A 22,809-nucleotide genomic window follows, 5' to 3' on the forward strand; every position below is an offset into this window, starting at 1 on the left:
CCCACAGAAGGAGCGGTTCCAGCTGAGGTGGGGGACGGAGCTGGGCTGGCAGGGGGGCAGCCAGCCTCCAGGTGGCCTCAAGGACTCTTGTATCCTGGGACTGGTGCCCTGGTGTGACCCTCCCACACGAAACAGGGCTGACTTGAGTAAGCAATAGCATACGGTGGAAATGATGGCATGACTTCCAAAGCCAGGTCATGAAAGACCTCTGCATTGCTTCCTGGGTCACTGGGAGAAGTCCTCATCATGCTACAAGGACAAGAGCAGCCTGTGAGGAGGCCCGTGTGGGGAGGACTGGGGCCTCCTGTGCCAACTTGTCAGGTGTGTGGGGCCACCCTGGAAGTGGGTCCCTGTCCCCTTCAGGCTCTCAGGTGACCACAGCCCTAAACTAACACTTGGACAGTCTCTGCATGAGTGACCTTAGAGCCAGAACCATCTAGCAAAGCCACTCCTGCATTTCCGACTCATGGAAACCATATGAGATAATCACTCTTTATTGGTGTTTTTAGCATTTGGATTTTGGGGGTGATAGTTAATCAGCAGTAGATAACTGGTGCTGCTTTTGGTACCCAGAACTGGGATATCTGAGCAAAACCTAAACATCCAGGCATAGGTTTGGATCCAGATGGTGAGCAGCTCGTGCTGGGTGCCGGTCACTGTGGGGTCACCCAGTCAGTTTGGAGTAACTGCTGGGCCCTCTGAGGGTAAAAAACAGCAAAGCTGCCACCTCACTCCTGCCTCTGCATCAGGCAGTGGGTGACCCCGGGGGCCCTCCTACCTGGAAACATAGAGAATGGAATCCTGGGAAATGTAGTCCACTGAGGCCAAGTTTACACATCACAGACACCAGCGCACCCAGACCCGAGGCTGTGACGAGGTTGTCCTTGAGCAGGACCATATCAGAAGTCAGGGAACCGGACCTCGCTGTCACTGGACGCCAGGGAGGGGAACCCCGGGTCCCGAGAGAAGACAGAGAAGGGACACAGTAGAGTGGTCGGCCTCTCTCGTCTGCAAAGGGCAGGGACTTCTGTGTCCAGAAAGTGGCAGGAATCCTGACCCTGCAGCCGGCCTCACGGGATGAGAAACAGCCACCAAACGTCCCTGCTCCTCCGACACTATTTCTGCTAAGGGCTAAAGACAAGCGAAAGGAGTGTGAAAATCGAACAGGTTCGAAAGTCTGGCGGAAACCACTGCTCCCAGATGAGACGGGTTTGACCTCAAAGGGAGGGACCAAGACGTGACAGCATTCCTACAGCCATGATCTGGAACAACTCCTCCTCCCACCCTTCGTGGAGTGAAGACCACCACAACCTTGTCCAAGAGGACCAAGAGCGCCACTTCTCTCACAACCCAGCCTGATAGAAGGGTGCCCTGGGCACGGGCATGGTCCCCATTCCTGAATCCCAGAGAGGTAGACAGCAAGCACCTTTTCATCTTTTAGGAGCTTGTCCAAAAGTGTGGGGTGGTAATGCATAGAGGCCACTTTCCATGGGGGACCTGGGGAGACCTGGGTAGTGAGATACCTGGTCCAGACCCAATCGGGGTGGCCAGCCCTTCCTGAGCACATATGGGGTTCCTTCCCCTTCTAGGGGGCTGGGGAATGGTGCACTCAGAGTGCAAAAGACAGGGCAGGTCTCAGATTCAGGGTCAACCTTGGGCCCTTGATGGACAACCTCTGACCTTGTCATTCTTAGTCACCGAGATGCCTAGAGCGGGCTGTGGGCTGTGTCCTGTCTCACAGGAGGGGCAGGTCCTTCCCTGTGTTAGTCATTCAGTCATGTCCGACTCTTTACGACCCCTTGGACCGTAGCCAACCAGGCTCCTCTGTCCATGGGATTTCCCAGGCAAGAATACTGGAGTGGGTTGCCATTCCCTTCTCCAGGCGATCTTCCGGACCGAGGGATCGAACCTGCGTTTCTTACTTCTCCTGCACTGGCAGGCAGATTCTTTACCAACTGAGCACCGGGGAAGCCCCTGGGATGGTCCTACCCTGAGTGTTGGATAAATGACACAGGTGCGGTTCCAGGACACTGCCCTCGCCTCCCCCGGGCCCCGGAGGCAGCTGGCACCCAGAGGCTAGGCGACTTTGGACATGTTACTCAGTCTCTTATGACAGAGCCTCTCAGCTATCCGATGGCTCAGTGGCTCCAAACTATGTCCAGTCTTACCGTTGGGGGAGGACCTGCTATTAGAGGAAGGCCCCGCAAAGTTTTCAGCACAGATGGGTGTTCTCAGAGGACCATCCCCATCACCCACGGGTCATTTTTCACACAGCCTGGAGCTCAGCTTACACTCGGTGTGATTCCTTGCCCGCTTCCTCCTCCTTCAGAGGCCAGCAGGGCCCTCGGGTTGCAGTCCTTTCTCCTGCAAGAAACGTCTGTCCAGCGTGGTGTCCGGCTCAAATGCACTCTGGTCCTGCCACTCTCTAAAGAGTGTTCTGTCAACGAGTTTCAGGCATGAGTGAAGCCTGGAAAGGATGGGATGACCCCCCCCCCACCCAGAGAAAGGTAGAGGCTTCTCCTCCTGCTCAGAAAATCACCACTCTGGAGTCCAGCCCAGAGCTCCTGTCAGACCTGCCTGCCAGGTCAGAGCTCACCGGCTGGTGGCCTCTGGGGCTCGCAGGAGGAGCTCAGGATGGGTCTCGATTTCTCCCTGACAAAAGATCTCTCCGAAATCCAAAGTCCACCTGCTCCAATCTAGCAGACCAGCCACGGTTTCTCTGCCCAAGGCCAGGAGTGACCAGAGCTGCCCCGCAGGGTGTCAGGACACCAGGCAGACACCACACTGCTCACGCGTCTTTATTTATTGAGCTGAGAATTCACACAGGTAGCATCATACAGCAAATCATTTCCAGGGCTGGATAAAAATGATTGTCACTCACCGCGCTTCACAAAAATTTCTTTTAATGAATAAATAATCTGATGAAATCAAAAATATTTACAATATAAACACACAGGAAGAACTTCAGATCTGTGAACCTGATCGCCGACCTCCGCCTTCCCGAACCGAACGCCTCCCGAGCTTTTCCCTCGGAAACGATACAAATCTGATAGAAACAACAACTCATACAACATCTCTTGGTTCATTATACGTTTATCTGTTAGTCTTGGAAAGCTACATATATTATGCGACATGTTAAAATACAAATATTAACTAAAATAATATATTATCATAATGCCAGGTAGCATTCTCCACAGAACGAAAATGTACACTCAGCTGTGACAATAACAAACGTTCACGGGCCACAAAATAATACCCCAAAGGTACAAATTCCTTCATAAGAATATAATTGTGCTCTTCAATTTACCATCTGTCTGCGCTGCTCGAAGGGGCCGGTGCCCAGGAGGACAGGGTTGGACCACTGGGTGCTGTGGGTGGGTTTCGGTCAGGCAGCAGCACTATTGGGAATCGGGCAGTGCAAGCAGTTTTATAAACACTTTTTTTTCTTGGACTCTTTTTTAAAAAGAGCCAATTAGGCAAAGCAAAATAAGCATATGGAGCTGTCTTCATCTCATCGGCACAAACACCGTGGCACTCGTCCTGGCTCTGCAGGATGGCAGGTTGGTGTGCGGGGCTCTTCACGCCGTCAGCCAGTGTTCAAGTACTCTAGGGCTACCTCATAGCAGAACTTGTACTGATCCTGGAACACAGAAGGGACACAACATCAGCGCCGCCATAGCAGGTCCCATTTCTCTGAGAGCAATGATGCTGTGCGTGAATGCGTGCTCAGTCAAGTCCGACTCTGTGTGACCCCATGGACTGCAGCCCGCCAGGCTCCTCTGTCCGTGGGACTGTCCAGGCAAGAATACTGGAGTGGGTTGCTGTTTCCTTCTCCAGGGGATCTTCCAGACTCAGGGATCGAACCTGCATTTCCTCTACTGGTAGGCAGATTCTTTACCGCTGAGTCACCTCGGAAGCCCCGATTAGGGCTTTAATTGGAAGCAGTCAACCCAAGAAGGAGGTGAATCAGAAACGAGCCAGGCCGTCACAGTCCTGGACCACACGCGTATTCACTGTTAGTAGATATTTCATACAAGGTCGATGAAAGTAGTATTCTGAAATCTACGCTTGTGAGACTTCTTGGAAAGTTCCAGACAACTGAAACACACGTGTTTGTCCACATGTGTAAGTGCACCTGTCATATCAACACCCTGAGGACAAATTATGGGAAAGCCAAGAGGTGGATTGGGAGGGAGGCTGGAGCCTTCACAATTTGCTCAGTGAGTAAACATGGCTTCATGCCTGGCCCGGCTTTACCTCTGATTATCAGTCAACAAGACTCCCTCCAGTTTATGAGCGGTTATTAAGCCCCTCTTAAGTACCAAGCACCTTCACCTGCCTCCTGACTCTGAGAAGTCCATGGTCCAGAGAGGAGGATGAGATAGGGACCCAAGGGCCCCCAAGAGGCAGAGCTGAGTGGGGCCCATGAATGGTCCCCAATTTGGATGCAGTGGAGGGGGGAGCAGCAGTTCTCAGGGGAGATGTGAGAGCGTGGCAGGTGATGGGGAGCTGGAGGAGGAGCATGCGGACTGGGAGAGGTGGATATTGAGCACCTTGGATTGCCCAGACAGTCTCGACTGATGCCTGTTATCTTGACAGAATGGATAGTTGAAGCCTCATTAGCTCTCAAAAGTGTCCCAGTCTGAATGATAAAGCCCGTGGGCCTCCTGACTGTGGTCCTCCTAGCAGGCTGCCCGGGTAGAGATGGCAGAACAGGGACAGGCACTGGGGGCAACGTCTGATGCCCCCTGGGAGCCACATCCCAGTTCTTAACGGGGCAGCGAACTCGTTTCTCTTGAGCACAGCTTTCTCAGATCCTGGACCAGCACCTGCACAAGCCTCCAATTCACATTCTAGGGTTTATTATTTTGGGATCTGATACTTCTATTTTCAGAATATTTATAAGAAATCACTTGAATTTCAAAATCCTGACACTGCCAGCTCACAGCTGACACTGGCTGAGGTGAGCTCCAGTCATTGCTGTTTTTGTGAATCGCACAGAAAATTCTTTTTTTCTTTTTCGTGGAAACCTAAGAGATCAGTTCCTTCTTGCAGAAATGTGATTTTGTACAAAGCTAGCTGTGCAGTTAGTTTCAGTGCCGACTATGGACCGTCCTCTTAACAGAGTGCTATGCACGCTTAGTTGCTCAGTTGTGTCCGACTCTGCAACCCCATGGACTGTAACCCACCAGGCTCCTCTGTCCAGGCAAAAATACTGGAGTGGCTTGCCATTTCCTCCTCCAGGGGATCTTCCCGATCCAGGAATCAAACCTGCGTCTCTTGGATTGGCAGGCAGCTTCTTTACTGCTGATCCTTAAAACAGTCAGATGTACTTACAGGGCCACGTGGCTGCTGCCTTGGGTCAAAGGTGAGTGAGGAAGTCTGGAAGGGGTTTCGGGTTCATCCCAAGGGGCGGCTGTGCGGGGGGAGGGGTCACTGAGGGTGCCCCATCATAGGCATGACTACAGTTTTTCAAAATGAGTTCTCTCTCTCATCTCATCCCTCCTAAGTAGGCTGCTAGCTCCACAGACTTTGTGATGACTGGTTCGGTACAGGGAATGAGCAGAAGGAGCACAAATTGCCGGTCCCCTTCCCCATGCACCTCGAGAAACACCTGAAATCTTCCCACTTGGAACCTGATTACACTTGATCACCAGGTAAGCCCTTTGGCGGTTTTCCTCACTTTTGAACAGTATAATTAAGCCACATGAGCCATCTCTGCTTCAGGGGAGAAAGGGCGTTTATGCTTTGGTCCCAGGATCTCCCAACCTGGGTGACATTAGCTGATGATGTGAGCATCTTTGTGCTGGACCACAACCAGGGTAACTGGCAACTCCTCTTCAAGACCCCTGCCCCCACCTTCGCTTCAGATGCCCCTTGCTCTCCCAAAATGGGGAGAACGTGAAACTTGAAAGGGTACCCCACGTGCGGTCAGGCTGTAAGAGTCCTCACCTTCAGGGAGGGCATGGGAGGCCTTGGTGCCGGCGGGCAGCCGCAGGCAGCTCCCCCAAGGGCCAGACAGTGCCTTTGTCTGCGGAACATGGCCCCACAGTCAGCCTGTCACTTCAAACACCCCATGTTGCCTGAGAAGTTTCAAAGAGATTGTGCGCTCACCTGGGGCAGGGCTTACCCCTCCCTGCCCCTGCACACACACCTGCTTTTGGAAACGAACACCAGCTTCAGTCTCAGCTGGATACTTGCTGACAAGCGGAAAGATGCTTCTGCCCGACGTGCCTGCCAGGAGGGGAAGTGGGCCCCTGCGCTAATAACCTCAGGTGGGACTGTTTGGATCAGTGTTCCCAGGGGGACACACTAGGTGACCAACCTCTGTGCCTATGAGACCTCCAGGGGGCAGCTGCCTGTCTCTGACGATAGATGGATGGGTCGTTATGCTCGGTATAGCTTTGAGAGAGTCTGAAGCACTTTTTCCCTTTCCAAGGCCACATGCAGTCTGTGCATCTGGCTCTCTAATCAGACCCATTGGCCTGTGGCCACTGCCTTCCCTGGTCCAGGGAGCAGCTTGGGTTTGGTAAAGAGAAGAAATGGGAAGTGGGCTTGGCCTGCCCCGCCACAGGTGTGGCCATACTGCAGGATGAGCCTCTTATCCTTCTGAGCCGTGTTTCTCACCTGCAGCACATCACACGGGCTCTGTCTACCCCTGTCTTCTGGGGCGCGGCCTGGCTCCTGTATCTGTGGAGCGCCCCAGGTGATCCAACGTGTGGATGGGCTGAGGGCCTTTCTAGACCATCCATGAACTTAACCTCGGCTGTACATCAGGTCACCTGGGGCGCTTGTCCCACGGCTGCTGCAGCCAGGTCTGTGTCACCTGGATCAGACTCTGGGGTGGGCCTGGGGCTCAGAATTTTTTAAAGGTCCCATTAAAGAGAAGTCAATGTCATGGAGACAGAGACTAGAACTGTCGCTGTGGGCGGAGGGGCAAGTGGAGTGACGCTGGTGAGGGTACAAATTTTCAGTTGTAAAAGCAGTGAATTCCGCAGCTCTACCATTCAGCACAGCAACCAGAGTTAGTTATATGGAATTGTACCCTTGAAATTTGCTGACCACGGATTGCAAGCGTTCTGATCGCACAGACTCAGCTGCGCTCACTCCAAGAGGCCACAGTCGTGCTGATCACCGTGGTCGAGGGAACCACTCCACAACGAGTGAGTGTGTCAAGTCAGCACGTCGGCCAGAGCTCCCACCGCCTCCCGGGGACAGTAACTTCCTCGGGTAAGATCTGGCTCCTAAAGGCTGCTTGTCTGTTAACACGGAGACCTGGGAACTTCAAAGCCAAGTGCAGAAGCAAAAGTGAGAGAGGACTGTGTGTTGAAGCAGCTGGTTTCCCAGCAACCATATGAGATGCAAAGTGGCTCAGCGCGGGGGACCCCGTCTACCTCTGACCAGGTCAGTAGCGCCAATCTCAGGCTGCACTGTGGCAGTGGGCCCCTCAGGGATCCAGGGCTTTGATGAGGGCTGGGGGTTGGCTGAAGAGGTGGATCACTGTGAAGCTGGGCAGAAGAGGGGTCAGGAGACAAACCCAGTGGCCCTGCTGCATCAAAACATCTTGTTGTTTAGTCGATCAGTCCTGTCGGACTCTTTTGTAACCCTATGGACTGTAACCTGCCAGGCTCCTCTGTCTATGGGATCTTCCAGGCAAGAATACTGGAGTGGGTTGCCACTTTCCTCCTCCAGGGTATCTTTCCGACCCAGGATTGAACCTGGGCCTCCTGTATCGGCATTGGATCTTTTACCACTGTGTCACTAGAAAAGCCCATCAAGACATCTAGTCTTGTGTTAAAATGATTTTGCTTCCTGGCAATCCACTGACTTTTCCCTGGAGCCTCCAGACCTAAACATTTGAAGAAATAAATCCGTAGGCCCTCTGACTCTCCCTTGAGAGTGCCACGCTTCAAAATGGACAAGGAAGTTTCTAACTCAAACACAATTTGGAAAAATAATCAGACCCTCAAGGGGAGATGGAGATGGGCCCACTTTGATCCCCTTGGAACATTCATCCTGCTCTGATAGGGAGATGGGGGGATGAGGGTTGTGGCAGCATGTTTTGGGGTCTGAATGGAAGGATGAGCAGACCCAGAGGGGCCTGGCCAGGGTCCCCACGCCCACCTGCCTGCCTCCTGGTGGCCAGCATGGGGTCTGCTCTGGGGAGCCCTGGCTCTTGTCTCCTCCTGCAAAGAGACAGCTAGGAGCGAGCTTCTCAGCTACTGGTATCACATTCTCTACTTAGGAGAGACTCAAGTCTTGGATGGTCTTTTATGCCCAATAAAACTGTACCAGGTTTTATCACCCTGACCTGAATTAGTTCTCTCAGCCAACACACACACACACACATACATACACACACACGAGCGCCAAACTAAACAGAAACTACTCACAGCAAAAACAAACACGCCAGCGATAAGAGCCCTGATTCAACTCAAGAAGCTTCAAGCCCACTGAAAAGAGCACCGTGACATTTTCCCTCTGGTCACCAGATAAGATCTATTATCCCGCCAGGAGGCACCGTGACAGATTCATCAGACATTTTTCTCAGGAAATTGCAGGACTTTCTTACATTTCTCAGCCACTGAGCTTATCATAAAACTGGTGCAGACCTTTGGGGTTCTGGGAATCCGAAGATCCTGTTCCTCTTTCAGAACCACATATGAATAGAGAAATGCCCAGGTTATGATGGGAAAATGAGCTGTGGTCAGGAGCTGCCTTCATGGAAAAGCACCCCGTACTGCAGTCTGCACCATGGATCTGGGAAAAGCCTCACTGCTTTTGCCCAAAAAGCTCATGAGTGAAGGAAGCTCAGCAGAGCCATTCAGGCAAAGGCCTGGAAGGGTCTGTTTCTAACGATGTGCTTAAGTCAGGCTGCAGTGAGAAGGAGATTACACTTTTTTTAAAAAGTCAAGGTCACTTTACTCAGATGACAACTAAAGTTTGGAAGCTACACGCCTGTCCCTGAATCAGGGCATTAAATACCAAATGATGTCACAGAAAAGTTTAATTTATGCATTTGTTTCCAGCCTCTGCCAATCTGCTTATCTGTCCTAAACTCGGGCCACCTCTAACTGCCCTTAGCCCAGAAGATGGAGAATTCAGGGTGGGGGAACTCTAAAATTCAGAGGGGTCCCAGGGAGTGCTTAGATGGCATCACCAACTCAATGGATGTGAGCATGAGTAAACCCCGGGAGATAGTGAAGGACAGGGAAGCCTGGTGTGCTGCAGTCCATAGGGTCACAAAGGGGTGGAAACGACTTAGTGACTGAACAGCAACCACCCAGGGCAAGGTGGGGAGCAGCAGTGTGGGGGGTACAGCCCTTTAATCGAAGAAGCCAACTTGGTAATTGCTGATGGTTTTGAGAGTCTGCACCTGGCTGAAGAGGTGCCTGCTTGTTAAATTCCCAGGGCAGCACATGCATCTGGAAACTAGAACAGCTCACGAAGCACCCGGCACGTCTGTGGGGGGAGCAGATGGCCCTGGATGCTGAGCAGGGCTCGGGTGGGTCCCAGGAGCTGGCCATCAAGGGCGGCGCCACGGCTGTTTCCTCACCTTCAGAATGACTCTCCGCCCCGTCTTTAGTCCTGTTACGTTACTGCCAGGGAAGCACACTTTCCAAGCTCCTCAGGGATTCCACCTCTTCCTGCCCCCCGCCCCCCACCCCAGTCCACTCTCTCCACCTCGGGATGAATCCCTCTGTCTCCTTCAGATCCTTCCTCCACTAACAGAGAAATACAAAAACCTCATTGAAAAGCTTCCTCCTTTAAACTGTTCTCCTGTTCTCGAGTCACAGCAGTCGGCATTTCAACAGCTCCGCACAATAAAGAGATTTCATGAAATTCCCGAAGAAAACCATTCTACCTCGTTCTTTGTTTCTGCACCTCTTTCATCCTCTCCTCAGATACCCGCCATAATTAAAAGCAATCGTCCGATGTCAAACTCCAATACCCAGCTTTGATAAATATTAGGTGATTAAGCTATTTATAAAATCTGTAATTTGAAAATCTGGCATTTCATGCGCTATGATTATTTCTTCTCCGTTAAGATGAAGTGCTTAGCCATGTGGAAGGTGCTGCTGAGAATGGCAATTAATCAGGATGAGCGCTTGTGAGTTTCAACTATTTCCACGTGTCAGATGTGTTGAGAGGAGCCTACTGGTGAAAAGGCAAAAGGAAGGGAGAAGGGAGAAAAACTTGGACGAGCAAAGCAAATGTACCTTGAGCACGAGCCTCTCCCACTAGGGATCAGACTGAGCTAACCAGGAACGCCCCCCACACCCCAACCCTGAGTGGGACGACAGATGGACAGGGTCCTACCAGCAGGTCCACCATGTTGGGCTTGTTGTTCCTCAGCGTCTTCACGGCGTGGAAGATGTCCACCGTCCGCTGGTGCCGGAGCATCTCGCAGACGATGCTGATGGCACAGAAGGTCCCGCTGCGGCCGCCCCCGTTCCTGCAGGGAGAGGAGAGGCGGGTGGTGGGTCTGGGTCACCCTCACAGCGCATGGCTCACACCACGTGGTCACACCTGCTGCCCAAGCCCTCCTGGCCGGGATGTTCCACCCAGGCAAGCCCCTCTATCTGATGCAAACGGAGCCCAGAGCCCACAGATCACCTGAGCAGAGGTGATGGGAACCCGGCTTGCTCTCCCAGCTCCACCTCTGCCCTCACGAGGTAACCTGATACGGCAGCTTTATGCAAAGGGGCCTGCCCAGGAAAATTTTCAATACACAAACAGCTCATGCAGTGTCTGCAGGAAAAGTGGGATGGGTGTGGGTCACGCTCAAAGATGGATTTGGCTTTAGACAATCTATTAGCATTTCATACTTTATCTCTAAAACCTAAATGAAACAGGAGGGAAGGGGGCAGCGCACAACCTTGGAAAGAATGACATAGCCAGAGGGCACAGCATAAACTGATTAGATCCAAATGGGTACCAGAGGGCAGACAAGTCAATTTGACTAAACCTTGATCCTCAGTTTAAGCTCACTGTAACACATGAGCAAGCTAAATGACATACCCGGAGGTGCCATGGCGGTTCCAAAGGGGACCATCAAAAACCAAAAGGGAAATCCCTGACCATTCCCCAGATAGTTGGAATAATCCTCCCACTCACTAGCCTAGGAAATTACCCATCCCATAAATGGGAATCATAACCATATTTTGAGACTGCCACACTTGCTCTCTGCTATGGCCCACACTCTGTGGAGCATGGTTCTTTCTGAATAAATACAGTTCCTGCCTATCACTTTGTCTCTCACTGAATACTTTGTGCAATGAGATACCCGAACCTGAGTTTCATTAGGCCCTGAAAACAGGTCTGTGATCTTAGTCACAAACCGAAGGCCATGGGTTTTGGCTGGGTTCCAGTCCCAATTTGAGATAAATGGCTTCATAAGGGCTCTTTCAAAACAAAACTATTTTGGATTAATTTTAATTGTACAGAATCACTGCAAAAATAGCACAGAGAGTTCTCTGCATGCTCACCTCTCCGGATATGAAGGTCTTACATAACCATAGCAGATGGTCAAAACCAGGAAGTTAACGCTGGTATAATGCTACTGACTAAACTACAGACCTTGGTCAAGGTGTCCAGTTTTTCTACAACCGTCCTTTCTTCTGGTCCAGGATTCAGTCCAGGACCCACCTAGCGTTTAGGCATCACATCTCTTCGGTGTTTCCTATGAGCTGCGTCCTCAGTCTTCCCTTGTCTTTCTTGACCTTGACACTTTCAAAGAGGACTGGTCAGTTGTTTTGCAGAATACAGAATACAGAATGAGATGTAGAAAACAGCGATGGTCCCCCCTCCACGATATGAGAAGTCATCACAAAATACAAATTGTAGAAAGTGCCTTCATTTTGATTCATCTGATCATTGGGCATGAGGTTATGCACTTTGGCAAGAAAACCATGGAAAGGCGGTCGCCTCCTTTGAAGGTTCATGGTGTTGAACTGTTTTGCTGCTGGCAATGCTGACCTTGGTTGCTTATTAAGATGGTGGATGTCTGGCAGATTTTTTCACCAGGTAGTTATGATACTTCTCTTTGCAGTTAATAAGTATCTTGGGAAAAATGCACTGGGATTATGTAACTATCTTGTTCTCCTCAAAGCTTCATCCGCTGTTGCTAGTGTCCATTTACTGATCCTGTCTGCAACAGTGTTCACTGTGCTGCTTGTTGCTCAGTCATTAAGTTGTGTCCAACTCTTTTCGACCCCATGAACTATAGCATGCCAGGCTTCCCTGTCCTTCACCATCTCCCTGCATTTGCTCAAACTCATATCCATTGAGTCAGTAATGTCATCCAACCATCTCATCTTCTCGTCCCCTTCTCCTCCTGCCCTCAGTCTTTCTCAGAATTGGGATCTCTTCCAATGAGTCAGCTTTTCGCATCAGATGGCCAAAGTATTGGAGCTTCAGCTTCACCATCAGTCCTTCCAATGAATATTCAAGGTTGATTTCCTTTAGGATGGACTGGTTTGATCTCCTTGCTGTCTAAGGGACTCTCAAGAGTCTTCTCCAGCACCACAGTTTGAAAGCGTCAATTTTTGGCACTTAGCCTTCTTTATGGTCCAACTCTCATATCCACACATGACTCCTGGAAAGACCACAGCTTTGTCTCTATGGACCTTTGTCAGCAAAGTGACGTCTCTGACATCTGCCTAATTGGTTTCCACGTCCCTCTTTCCTTCTACATCCTGCTCTAAAGAGAGAACTCTCAGCCACTGTTTGAAAAATTTATTTCTATTATTTATGTCACTTTAAACTTATACATATCAATTTCATTTCTTTGAGCTAAAATAGTATCCATATTTATTTTGTTGCTGAAATTGTTCCTACTTTGGCCATTAGGAGCTCCATCAGGCTGGTTCCTTCAATCCTTTTCAAGCACGTCCTTACTTTCTAGAACCATGAGATTTTCTAACTGGTCCTGTAACTTCTCCCTTGTACCAGCTCTGGAATCAACCACTTTTCCAAGGATGTAAAGGACCATTTTTTAAAAAAAATAAATTAATAAGCACAATATCATTGTCATTACACCTAAACACTACAGTTTAATGGAATCAAATTTATAGGTACTGTCCAAATTTCCCAGGTTGTTTCAGACTTTTTCTTACAGTTGACTTTTTCAAATCCTCATCCAAGCAAAGTCCACACACTGCATTTGGTTGACAAGTCTTGCAAGTTTATTTTAATCTGTGGGTTCTTTTTGCCCTCTCATTTTTTCCTCTTGGCAATTTATTTATTGAGGAAATAGGGTCATTTTCCCCGCAGACAGCCCCATATTCTGGGTTGTTCTTATTCACTGCATCTCTGAGAATCATTTAACCTACCTGTTAATTGGGATTTAGCTCCAGAGTTTCATAAGAATTCAGGATTTTTCTTCTTTCTGGATAAATATACTTTATAAGCAAACTTTCGTTAGGAAGCAGGCATAGGATATCAACTTGTTTTGTGATTTTAAGATTGATCATTGTGTTCCAGTGCCAGCTTGATCATCCCATGCTTAAGTTCCAAATCAGTTTTTTAAATAAAGTATAACATACCTACAATTAAGTCCACAAGTGGTTAAGTATAGATCCTAGTTAACTTCTGCAAATGCACACACCATGTAACCACCAATCGGATCAAGATCAGACCATGATTCAGGCCCCTGGCTTCCTTCTCCTCAGTATTCCTTCCTCACCAAAACTACCAACACCTTCAAGATAATCTCTGTTCTCATGTCTAGCATCATTAATTTCTTTTGTCTGTTTTTGAATTTTGTACACATGAAATCATACAACATATACTCTTTTGAGTCTGGCTTGTTTAATATTATCTGTGTGAGAAGCACCCATGTTGTACCAGTAGTCTGTCCTCTTACACTGTGTGTGTTAGTCGCTCAGTTGTGTCCAACTCTTTGGGACCCCCATGGACTGTGGCCCGCCAGGTTCCTCTGTCCATGGAATTCTCCAGGCAAGAATACTGGAGTGGGTAGCTGTTCCCTTCTCCATGGGATCTTCTGGACCCAGGGATTGAGCCCAGGTCTCCCGAATTGCAGGCAGCTCTTTACCATCTGAGCCACCAGGGAAGCCTTTTCTTCTTACGTTGCTGAGAATAATTCCATTGAGTGGCTATACTACTGTATAATTTCTTTATCTAGGAGCTGACGAATGTTTGGGCTGTTTGCAGTTTCCCATATTAGGAGTAAATTTGCTATAAGCACATCTCCTATTGCATTTATAAGTCATTTCTGCAGTCACAGACCTCAGAGCAGAAGAGCTCAGAGGATATATTTATATTTAGCTTTGCTAAATGCTGTTAAAGGGCTTCCCAGGTGGCGCTAGTGGTAAAGAATCCACCTGCCAATGCAGGAGATAGAGACATAGGTTTGATGCCTGGGTCAGTAAGATCCCCTGGAGGAGGGCATGGCAACCCACTCCAGTATTCTTGCCTGGAGAATCCCGTGGACAGAGGAGCCTTGTGGGCTACAGTCCACAGGGTTACAAAGAGTCAGACAAGACTGAAGCAACTTAGCATGCATGCATGCACACACATACGCTATTTAAATGGTTCCAAAATGGTTGTATGTGCTTACTTTGTTCCAACAGTGTTTGGGAGTCCAGTTACTCTACAGTCTCCCGACACTTAGAACCAGTTATTTAAATTTTAGACATTCTGGTGAGAATGTAGGGACACCCAATTCTGCTGTATTTTAATGCATATTCTGAAAACTAATGATGCCTTTTGTATGCTTATTGGCTATTTGGATATTCTTTTTGAAAAAATGAAGTTCTTGTCAAGCATTTTGCCCAACAGTTGGATTGTCTGTCCTTTTCCTGTCGAGTTCAGCAGTTCTATGGCATGCTGGCTATGAATTCTTTGTCAGATGTATGGAGCGCAAATGTCAGTGTCCTGTGTTTCCACTCTCCCTGGATGAACGGGAGTGCTCAGCTTTAATGATCCAGTTTTCCAATGTCTTCCTTTATGGCCGCTGTTCTGTGTCCTGCATAACTTATCTCTGATTACTCCTTCGGGTGAAGCTTTTCTGCAGAAGCTCTGTTGTCTTCCTTTGCAGGTCTGAAGAGCGCATGCACTGGAGATGCTCTCTGCGTAGCGTGAGAAGGGAGACCACTGGCCTGTAGTTGGTGTCCTGCTGTGGGACCTTGCTGTGAGTCAGGGGACCCTGAGGTGTGGCTGTTCCTGGATTTTCCTCTTCTGCTCTTTAGTCTCTTTTCTTTCTCTGCATTGACACCTCACTGTTTCTCCTCCACTGGCTTTTCACCTAACACTTTCAGCAGCTGTCAATGACCACTGTCTACATCCATTACTTTCATCAAGCATTGAAAAAGCATGAGACCTTAATTCTATCCATTTTGACTAGTTTTACTAGCTGGAAGACGTGTATAAAGAAAAAGAATTCCCTGCTTGCTTTCTGTGAACCATCCAGTTCACAGCCCTCAAGGGCGTCCCTGGAATGGACGCTCTGCCCACGGCCAGTAGGTGGCACTGCGCTATACTGAATAGGAAGAAATTCTCATCTTGCGTGGACAGCAGGTTGCCTGTGGGTCAAAGCAACGTTTCCTGGCCTGAGCTGGAGGATACCAATTTAACCTAACTCTGTTCCTACAACTAAAACACCTTAGATTAAGATTTTAAAATCCTGACAACAGTCAGCATTGTCCCCAGCCTGGGTCTCACGGCCCCTGTGATATAGACACAGTAAATGGCAGCCCCATGGGGACAGCTGGGACTTCAGAGTTGGGGGGAGGACGGTTCCCAGAGAAAAGTCCAGGTTCTCTCAGCAGGAGGAGGGGCCGGGGGCTCGGCTGGCAGGAGGGCAGAAGCAGCAGGTGCCTGCAGTGTCTACTGGGTGAGAGAACAGCCACTGTCTTAGGTATCACGTGGGCAGGGGGTGGAACTGTTCAGTCTGGGGTCACAGCCATGCCTTGGAGAGTGTGTCTAAACGGTGGTCTACGAGGTGCAGTGACTTAATGGGTCTTTGCATCTTCCCCCCAGGTCCTTCCTGGGGCCTCAGATCTCCCAGTACTGGGATGTAGCTCCCCCCGCCCCTTTTTTCTGTTATGATTAAAAAAAAAACTTTTTATTGTGGTAAAAGTCACACGACATAAAACATACCATTTTAACCATATTTAATTGTGCAGTTCTATGGCACTAAGTGCCTTCACATTCTTGTACAGCTCACCATCGTCCATAGCCTGAAAACCTTCACCTTCCTAAACTGAAACTCTGTCTCCATTAAACGCTAGCTCCCTATTCTCCCCCACCCTTGACCCTGGCACCTACCAAGGGACTAATACTTCCTGACTCTATGAACTTGACTATTCTAGGTATACCTTGTACAAGTCGAATCAAACAGTATTTGTCTGCACCTACTGTATACCGGAATGCACTTTTAAGGTGAACTTAATACATTTGGGATGCAGTCATTTGGGTCCCAGGGCTGGCCCTGGTCAGGAAGCTTCTAGGAAGCGTGATGTTCCTAGTTCCAGAGGCTGGCAGGCTCCTGATGCAGAAATCAGTAACTGCAAGCTGTTTTTGCATCCCCAAGAAAACCTAGCCGATCAAATACAAGCTCTCACTAAGATGTCGATTATCCTTGCTGGGGCTGTATCACCTTACACAGGTGACCCTCTGACCTTATTCTGATCAGAAGTTAAGTCTGCAAGTAGAGGAATAAAAATGGGGATGGGAGCAGTTCATTGATCCTTCTGGACGTTTTCTCAGTGGAGATGATTTTAATGAACTGGGTCCCTGAGAAGGAAGGGGAAGGTGGAGGGGAGAAGTAGGGGGACTTCTGATGAAGGGCCGGTGTTGGTTGCTTCATAATACCGTTTCTGAGGGGACAGAGGTTTCCTGACACATTCAGTGCTGACAGGTGGCAGAGTCTGGGTTCCCAGATCTGGGGTGGGGGGTGGGGGTAGGGGGCATCTTGTGAGATACGGCAGCGAGTGGAGTAATGAGCTGTTGGTCATGCTGGTTGCTGTAACCAGGGTCAGTGTCCCCGAAGCGGAGCTTTGTCTCCCTTCAATTTGGGAGAGAGTTGCCTGTGAGCTTGTTAACAGTGCTCCATCAAAAAGAGAAGGAAGCTTATACCCAGTGTCCACAGACTCTCTCCCCATCTCCCTAGACTATGAGGCTTTCCAATCGCCGCCCATTAAGCCACCTCCTGCTGGTTGATTAGCTCCTATCCTTGCCCATGAGAAGATGCAGGTGAAAGTGCTTTGAAAAGCACGCAGACTCGAGCCACGACTTGCAACCTCGGCCTCAGGCTGAAATAATCTGGGAGCTAAAAAAGCACTGTTGCCCAGTCTTCCCACCCCCAGAGATTTGGATTTAATTGTTTTGCTGCGGCCTGGGCATGGCTTTTTTTTTTTTTTTTTAAAGCCCCCCAGATGTGCAGCCAAGGTTGGGAACCATTATTCTGCAGCCAAGGATCTCCCATTTTAGCACTTGTTAAAATTGCCGGTCTGGAGACCAGTCTGCAGACACTGGCTGTAACCAAATCTTCCCAATATATAGCTATCCCCAGGCAAACAAAACAAAACAAAACTCTCTTAAAACCACAGAGAAGAAGGAGACAGCTCCTCTGAAACCTCTGTCATGAAATCCAACAGAATCACCAATGAGTGTGCTGGTAAACCAATTCTGCTATAACGGGGAGGACCCCCTGACTGTGGCATTTGCTGACGTCCGTGACATAAACACGTCTGCCACTGAGGATTTCAGGTTACCAACAGCTTCACAACCAGCTCAGAAAATTCCCCGAAGCTTAACAACGTGCTCTCAAGAGCTGGAAGGAGCTCACTGAACCCACCCAGCTATTTTTGGGGGGAGGCGGCAGCTCCCATTCACAAGATTGGGGCTCAGTTTATAGCAGCGACATCCCCTCCAAAGGCAAAATGTGCATGTGCTTGCTTTCTGCAAAGTGAACTGAACATTTAACGAATGGACCGATGAGCTCTCGCCCAGATCTGCTTATTTCTTCTCCATTTATAGTGAACAAGAGGCGGTGAGCCGAGGCGTTAGGGCTGGGTGTGTGTACTCACAGGCAATGCACGACCGTGCGTCCCTCCCCGCCGTTGTACTCCTCCTGCCACTTGTCCACCTGGCGGATGAGCTTCAGGAAGGAGCGCTTGGACACCGGCGTGTCCCTGTACATCGGCCAGCCCAGGAACTGGAACTGCTGCACCATCCGGTACCCGTCCTGGGGCTGCAGAGGGTCGGGTGATCGCAGGGGAGCGGAGAGAAAAAAAGCAGGCGTGACTCTCAGGGCCAAGCTCCAGCGCACTGGCCACCCCCCCTCATGCCAGCGGGCCGGAGGGGGAAGGAGGGCCTGCCTGTCATTAGCGAATGGACCGTCTATGGCCCGAGGGGTTAGGAGTCTGAATCGCGAGCTGATACAAAACACCAGGTGTTTCCAACGGGAGGCCAGACAGAAGCGAAGTGGAATGCTCACAGCTTTGCAGACGCTGCATGAAAAACGGCACACGACCTGAGCACTGACCACACTGGCCGAGGGTGGTAAACAGGCTTGACTTTAAGTACAGGTAGACTAAAGGTAAAGGATAAGTTGTGCTCTGGCGATGTCTGTGAGTTCAGAGTGTTACTGATGACACCCTATGTCCTGGGCGTATAATACGGTTCTGCTCACTAGCGTGACTCTTGCTAAGATATCAGTAGTTAGTCTTTCACCATAATTAAATAGAATTATGCGTGTGTGCTCAGTTGCATCCAACTATGCAACCCCATGGGCTAAAGCCCACCCGGCTCCTCTGTCCATGGGATTCTCCAGGCAGGAATATTGGAGTGGGTTGCCATGCCCTCCTCCAGGGGATCTTCCCGACCCAGGGATTGAACAGAACCTGTGTCTGTGTCTCCTGCACTGGCAGGAGGATTTAAATAGAATTTTAGGAGTCAGATAACCAGGCCGCGTGATTTTAGTCTGAATCTCTTGGGCTAAATCTTCCGTGGCTGCCGGTAGCACTCAGCACCGGGGATCACTCGTTTCCTTCCTGGCTGTACCCCCACCAAACCCCTCAGCTCTTGGCCTCCCTTCCTCCTGGACGCTTGCTGATGCAGGCCCCAGGCTCAGTCCTTGGGTCCCTTTCTCTTCTCCATTTCTCTCTTGATGGTTTCATTCAGTCTCATGGCTTTAACTATTCCAGTGAGTCCTCAATCTGTGTCTCCAGACCTCGCTCCTGAATTTCACCCTCACAGATTCCAAGGTCTCCACGATATTCCAATGCAGGTATCAAACAGTCACTTCAAACCTAGCACATACACAGCTGAACTGCCTTCCATCTATGTGTGCTCAGACCCCTATCAATCCTGTTACCCACACAGCTTTTCCCAATTTGGTTAATGTCTGTTCCATCCAGTTCTCAGGACCAACATGCTGACAGCTGCTCCTGAGTCCCTGGGATCCAACCGATCACCCCATCCTATCAGCTCCGAGGTCAGACTGTATCAGAGCCCCTCCACCTCCCCCGCCCACTGCCGCTCTGCTCACCCTTGTCCTTTCCCACCTGGATTATTACAACAGCCTCCTGACCCGCTCCCTCACTGTCTGTCCCCAGCACAGATGCCAGAGCGTGCCTTCTAAAAGCTTGATTATAGCATAAGACTCTTCCACTCGGGACCCTGTGGCAGCACCTCCTTTCCTTCAGAGCAGAAGCCCCGATCCTGGCGGTGGCCTGCAGGGCCCTACGTGAACTCTGCCCCCTGGACCCCAACCTCAGCGACAGCAGCTACTCCCGCCTTCGCCTCCTGGACTGCGGACATATCAGCTGCCTTGCTGTTACGGGACTCACCAGACAATACCCCTACCTCCGGGCCTTTGCACTGACTGTCATTTCTGCCCCCAAAGCCACCTGCAGGAGAGCATGTGGCTGCCCCTCACGCCCACCGGGCTTCATTCACACGGCCCCTCTCCTCGCACTCTGGTCCAGGCTTGGCACTTTCTGCTTTCCCGTTTTTCTCCGACAGCACACAGCACTTTCTGGCAAATCTAATAGGCAATCTGTGCATCCATCCTCTCCTGTCTGTCTTCTCCCTTTGAACATAAGCTCCGCAGGGTCAGGGAACTTTGTTTTGTTCATAGACTCCTAGAAGGGCCTCAGGCTCCCAGAACGCTGACCCAGACCATCTACCCAGTCAATTGATAAGAAAATAAGGAAACCGCAACACCAGCCACGGTGGTTGTGGATCTTACTCGTGCTGCGTTATAGATGCGGAATATCCTACTGATGATGTCTTCTTCCAGGTCAGCAGAAACAAACTCCACCTGGATGGGGCCGTGTCGGTGGACTCCGTTCTCTGGCCAGTACTGCGGACACAACTGGATTCAAAACACAGAAACGCGAGGTTAATGATCAGAATACATTTACTGCTCACGTCTGGAGAAGGTCACTACCAGCATCAGGCCCCAATGCCAATCATTCACTTCATTTCCTTTCCTTTCTCTTTTCCTTCCCTCAAGTCGACCTGTTGACTTTCTTGTTGGCTGAGCTCTTAATTCCTCCTGTCCGTCTAGTACTTTTTCCTCTATTTTCTGCGAAAGCATCACTAAGCCACGAGGAATTCTGCCTCCCAGGGAGGTCATGTGGGCACTACTGAATGCCATCGCTGTAAGATCTCTTTTGCCGCTGAAAGGCACTCTTCTCCGACCCTGGGGAGATGCCCTGAGCTGCTGTCACAAGAGCAGAGACATTTGAGATGACCCACTTGACACCCAAATCTCCAACCTTCCATCTGGGCTCGCCTAGTAGTATGTAATCACTCTGAGAACAGGGCTGTTTTGTGACAAAATACTGACAACAGTGTTGGGTTGCATTTTCTCACGCTCTGGTCCAAACCCTCCCAGCTCAGACCTAGGAAACACGGTGGAATAAGAGTAACCGCTTTGGGCTTCAATTAAAAGCTCAATTTCCTAGCGTCTCACACTCCAGGTATTGATGACACTGGGGAACCAGGACTACTGCTGAAACATGGAGCAGGTGACGAGTGTGGCGGGCAGGGTGCCAGGCACGACGGCAGATGAGGGAGGGGATCTTGCTTACCACTGCCCTGCAGCGACACAACTTGGAGACAGGTGAGAAAAAGCCCCGTCTGTTATCACAAATCTTTTCTAAAGCTCTGCAAGCATGCACGCAATGCATGCTCAGTTGTTCAGTTGTGTCTGACTCTTTGCAGCCCCACAGATACAGCCCGACAGGCTCTGCTGAGTGGGTTGCCCTGCCCTCCTCCAGGGAATCTTCCCAACCCAGTGATCGAACCCGCATCTCTTACATCTCTTGCATTGGCAGGCAGGTTCTTTACCACTGAGTCACCTGGGAAGCCTTCTAAAGCTCTGAGACCCTACTTAAAGTTGGAAATGAAGCTTCTTTGGGGACTTGGTATGCAGTGATGTTTTGGGAGCAGCATTGAACTCTTTTTTCCAATTTACCAGAGGGACAAATGGCTGGGGTCAGGGCAAGAGGAAAGCACTTCATTATTTTACAGTCTATTTCTTCTGAGCCAAGAGCAGATGAAAACATCTCATTTTAAGCAGGATGATGTACAATGAAGGTGAGAACCTACTGCCTGAAATTCCTTTTTCTGATGACTTTTCTTTTCCAAAGGATTTAAAATCTCATCATGGAAGGTTACAAAGGTTGATTTATATCCAAGATTGCAAGATGGTTTCCAGTGGATCAAATGAAGCCATCTCCCTTCCTCTGTTATAGAAGCTAAAGGTTTGAATTTCATGACCAAGTAGGAAAATAGGATAATGAGGGTCCTTTTTACATGAGCTGAGTCTATAGTATTTTAGAAATTACATTTATTTATTTGAAAATAAGGCTTCTGGGCTTCCCAGGTGGCTCAGCAGTAAAGAATCCACCTGCCGATGTAGGAGATGTGGATTCAATCCCTGGGTCAGGAAGATGCCACATACTGTGGAGCAAACTAAGTCCCCATGCCACAACTATTGAGCCTGTGCTCTAGAGCCTGGGAGCCGAAACTACTGAAGCCCATGCACCCTAGAGCCCGTGCTCAGCAACTAGAGAAGCCACTGCAGTGAGAAGCCCGTGCACTGCAACTGAAGATTAGCCCCAGCTCATGGCAACCAGAGAAAGTCCGAGCAGCAACGAAGACCCAGCACAGTAAAAATAAAAATAACTATAGAAAGGGCTTTCATGGTGGCTCAGTTGGTAAAGAATCCGCCTGCAGTGTGGGAGACCTGCATTCAGTCCCTGGGTGGGGAAGATCCCCTGGAGGAGGGCAAGGCAACCCACTCCAGTATTTTTGTCTGGATGATCTCTACGGACAGAGGAGCCTGGTGGGCTACAGTCCATGGGGTTGCAAAGAGTTGGACACAACTGAGCGACTAAGCACACAGCTATATAATAAATAAAAACTTAAAAAAAGATATTGCTTCCACGAAATTTTTCCTTCCTCACCAGTGCTTCTTGGTGACAAGTTATAAAACTGCCTCGTCAAAAGACAGCTCGCTGAAGTTCATTTTCTCTTTGACCCTCAGGGTACCCATGTTAAAATGAACAGGCATATGATGGGAAGCTGAGTTGGGAAGAGAAGGCCTAGCACACACACACATCTGAACTGTCCTGCCCGTTTTCTCCTGACAGAGCCAGCCTTGTTTTCTGTTCGTCCTCCCAATTCAGCCCTCAATCTAAAGCTCGTCACTTTCATCAGAGAAACACGAATGGCCCGGCCGGCGCAGGCTCCTGGATTATGGCATTCTGCATCCCACCTGAGGAAACCGTGTGGAAAATGGCTTAAATAGTGCATAACACGTCCATGAAC

At 49.7% G+C, this 22,809-nt stretch overlaps 1 protein-coding gene across 9 annotated transcripts in view; it reads right to left on the bottom strand.

Moving 5' to 3' along the window:
- Positions 1-2,782: 2,782 nt before the first annotated feature.
- Positions 2,783-22,809, bottom strand: part of PTPRM (protein tyrosine phosphatase receptor type M) — a 635,772-nt gene continuing 615,745 nt past the window's right edge. For all 9 annotated transcript variants that reach the window (XM_020878055.2, XM_020878053.2, XM_020878052.2 and 6 more), the window contains 4 exons: positions 20,219-20,344; positions 18,054-18,217; positions 10,321-10,456; positions 2,783-3,640 (listed from right to left, as the gene is read on the bottom strand). In XM_020878055.2, the coding sequence (XP_020733714.2) occupies positions 3,587-3,640; positions 10,321-10,456; positions 18,054-18,217; positions 20,219-20,344 (480 nt within the window). In that variant the 3' untranslated portion in view covers positions 2,783-3,586. The remainder of the gene's footprint in view (positions 3,641-10,320; positions 10,457-18,053; positions 18,218-20,218; positions 20,345-22,809) is intronic.

Source organism: Odocoileus virginianus, chromosome 22 (assembly GCF_023699985.2).
Source record: "Odocoileus virginianus isolate 20LAN1187 ecotype Illinois chromosome 22, Ovbor_1.2, whole genome shotgun sequence".
In the NCBI taxonomy this organism is placed as follows: Eukaryota; Metazoa; Chordata; class Mammalia; order Artiodactyla; family Cervidae; genus Odocoileus; species Odocoileus virginianus.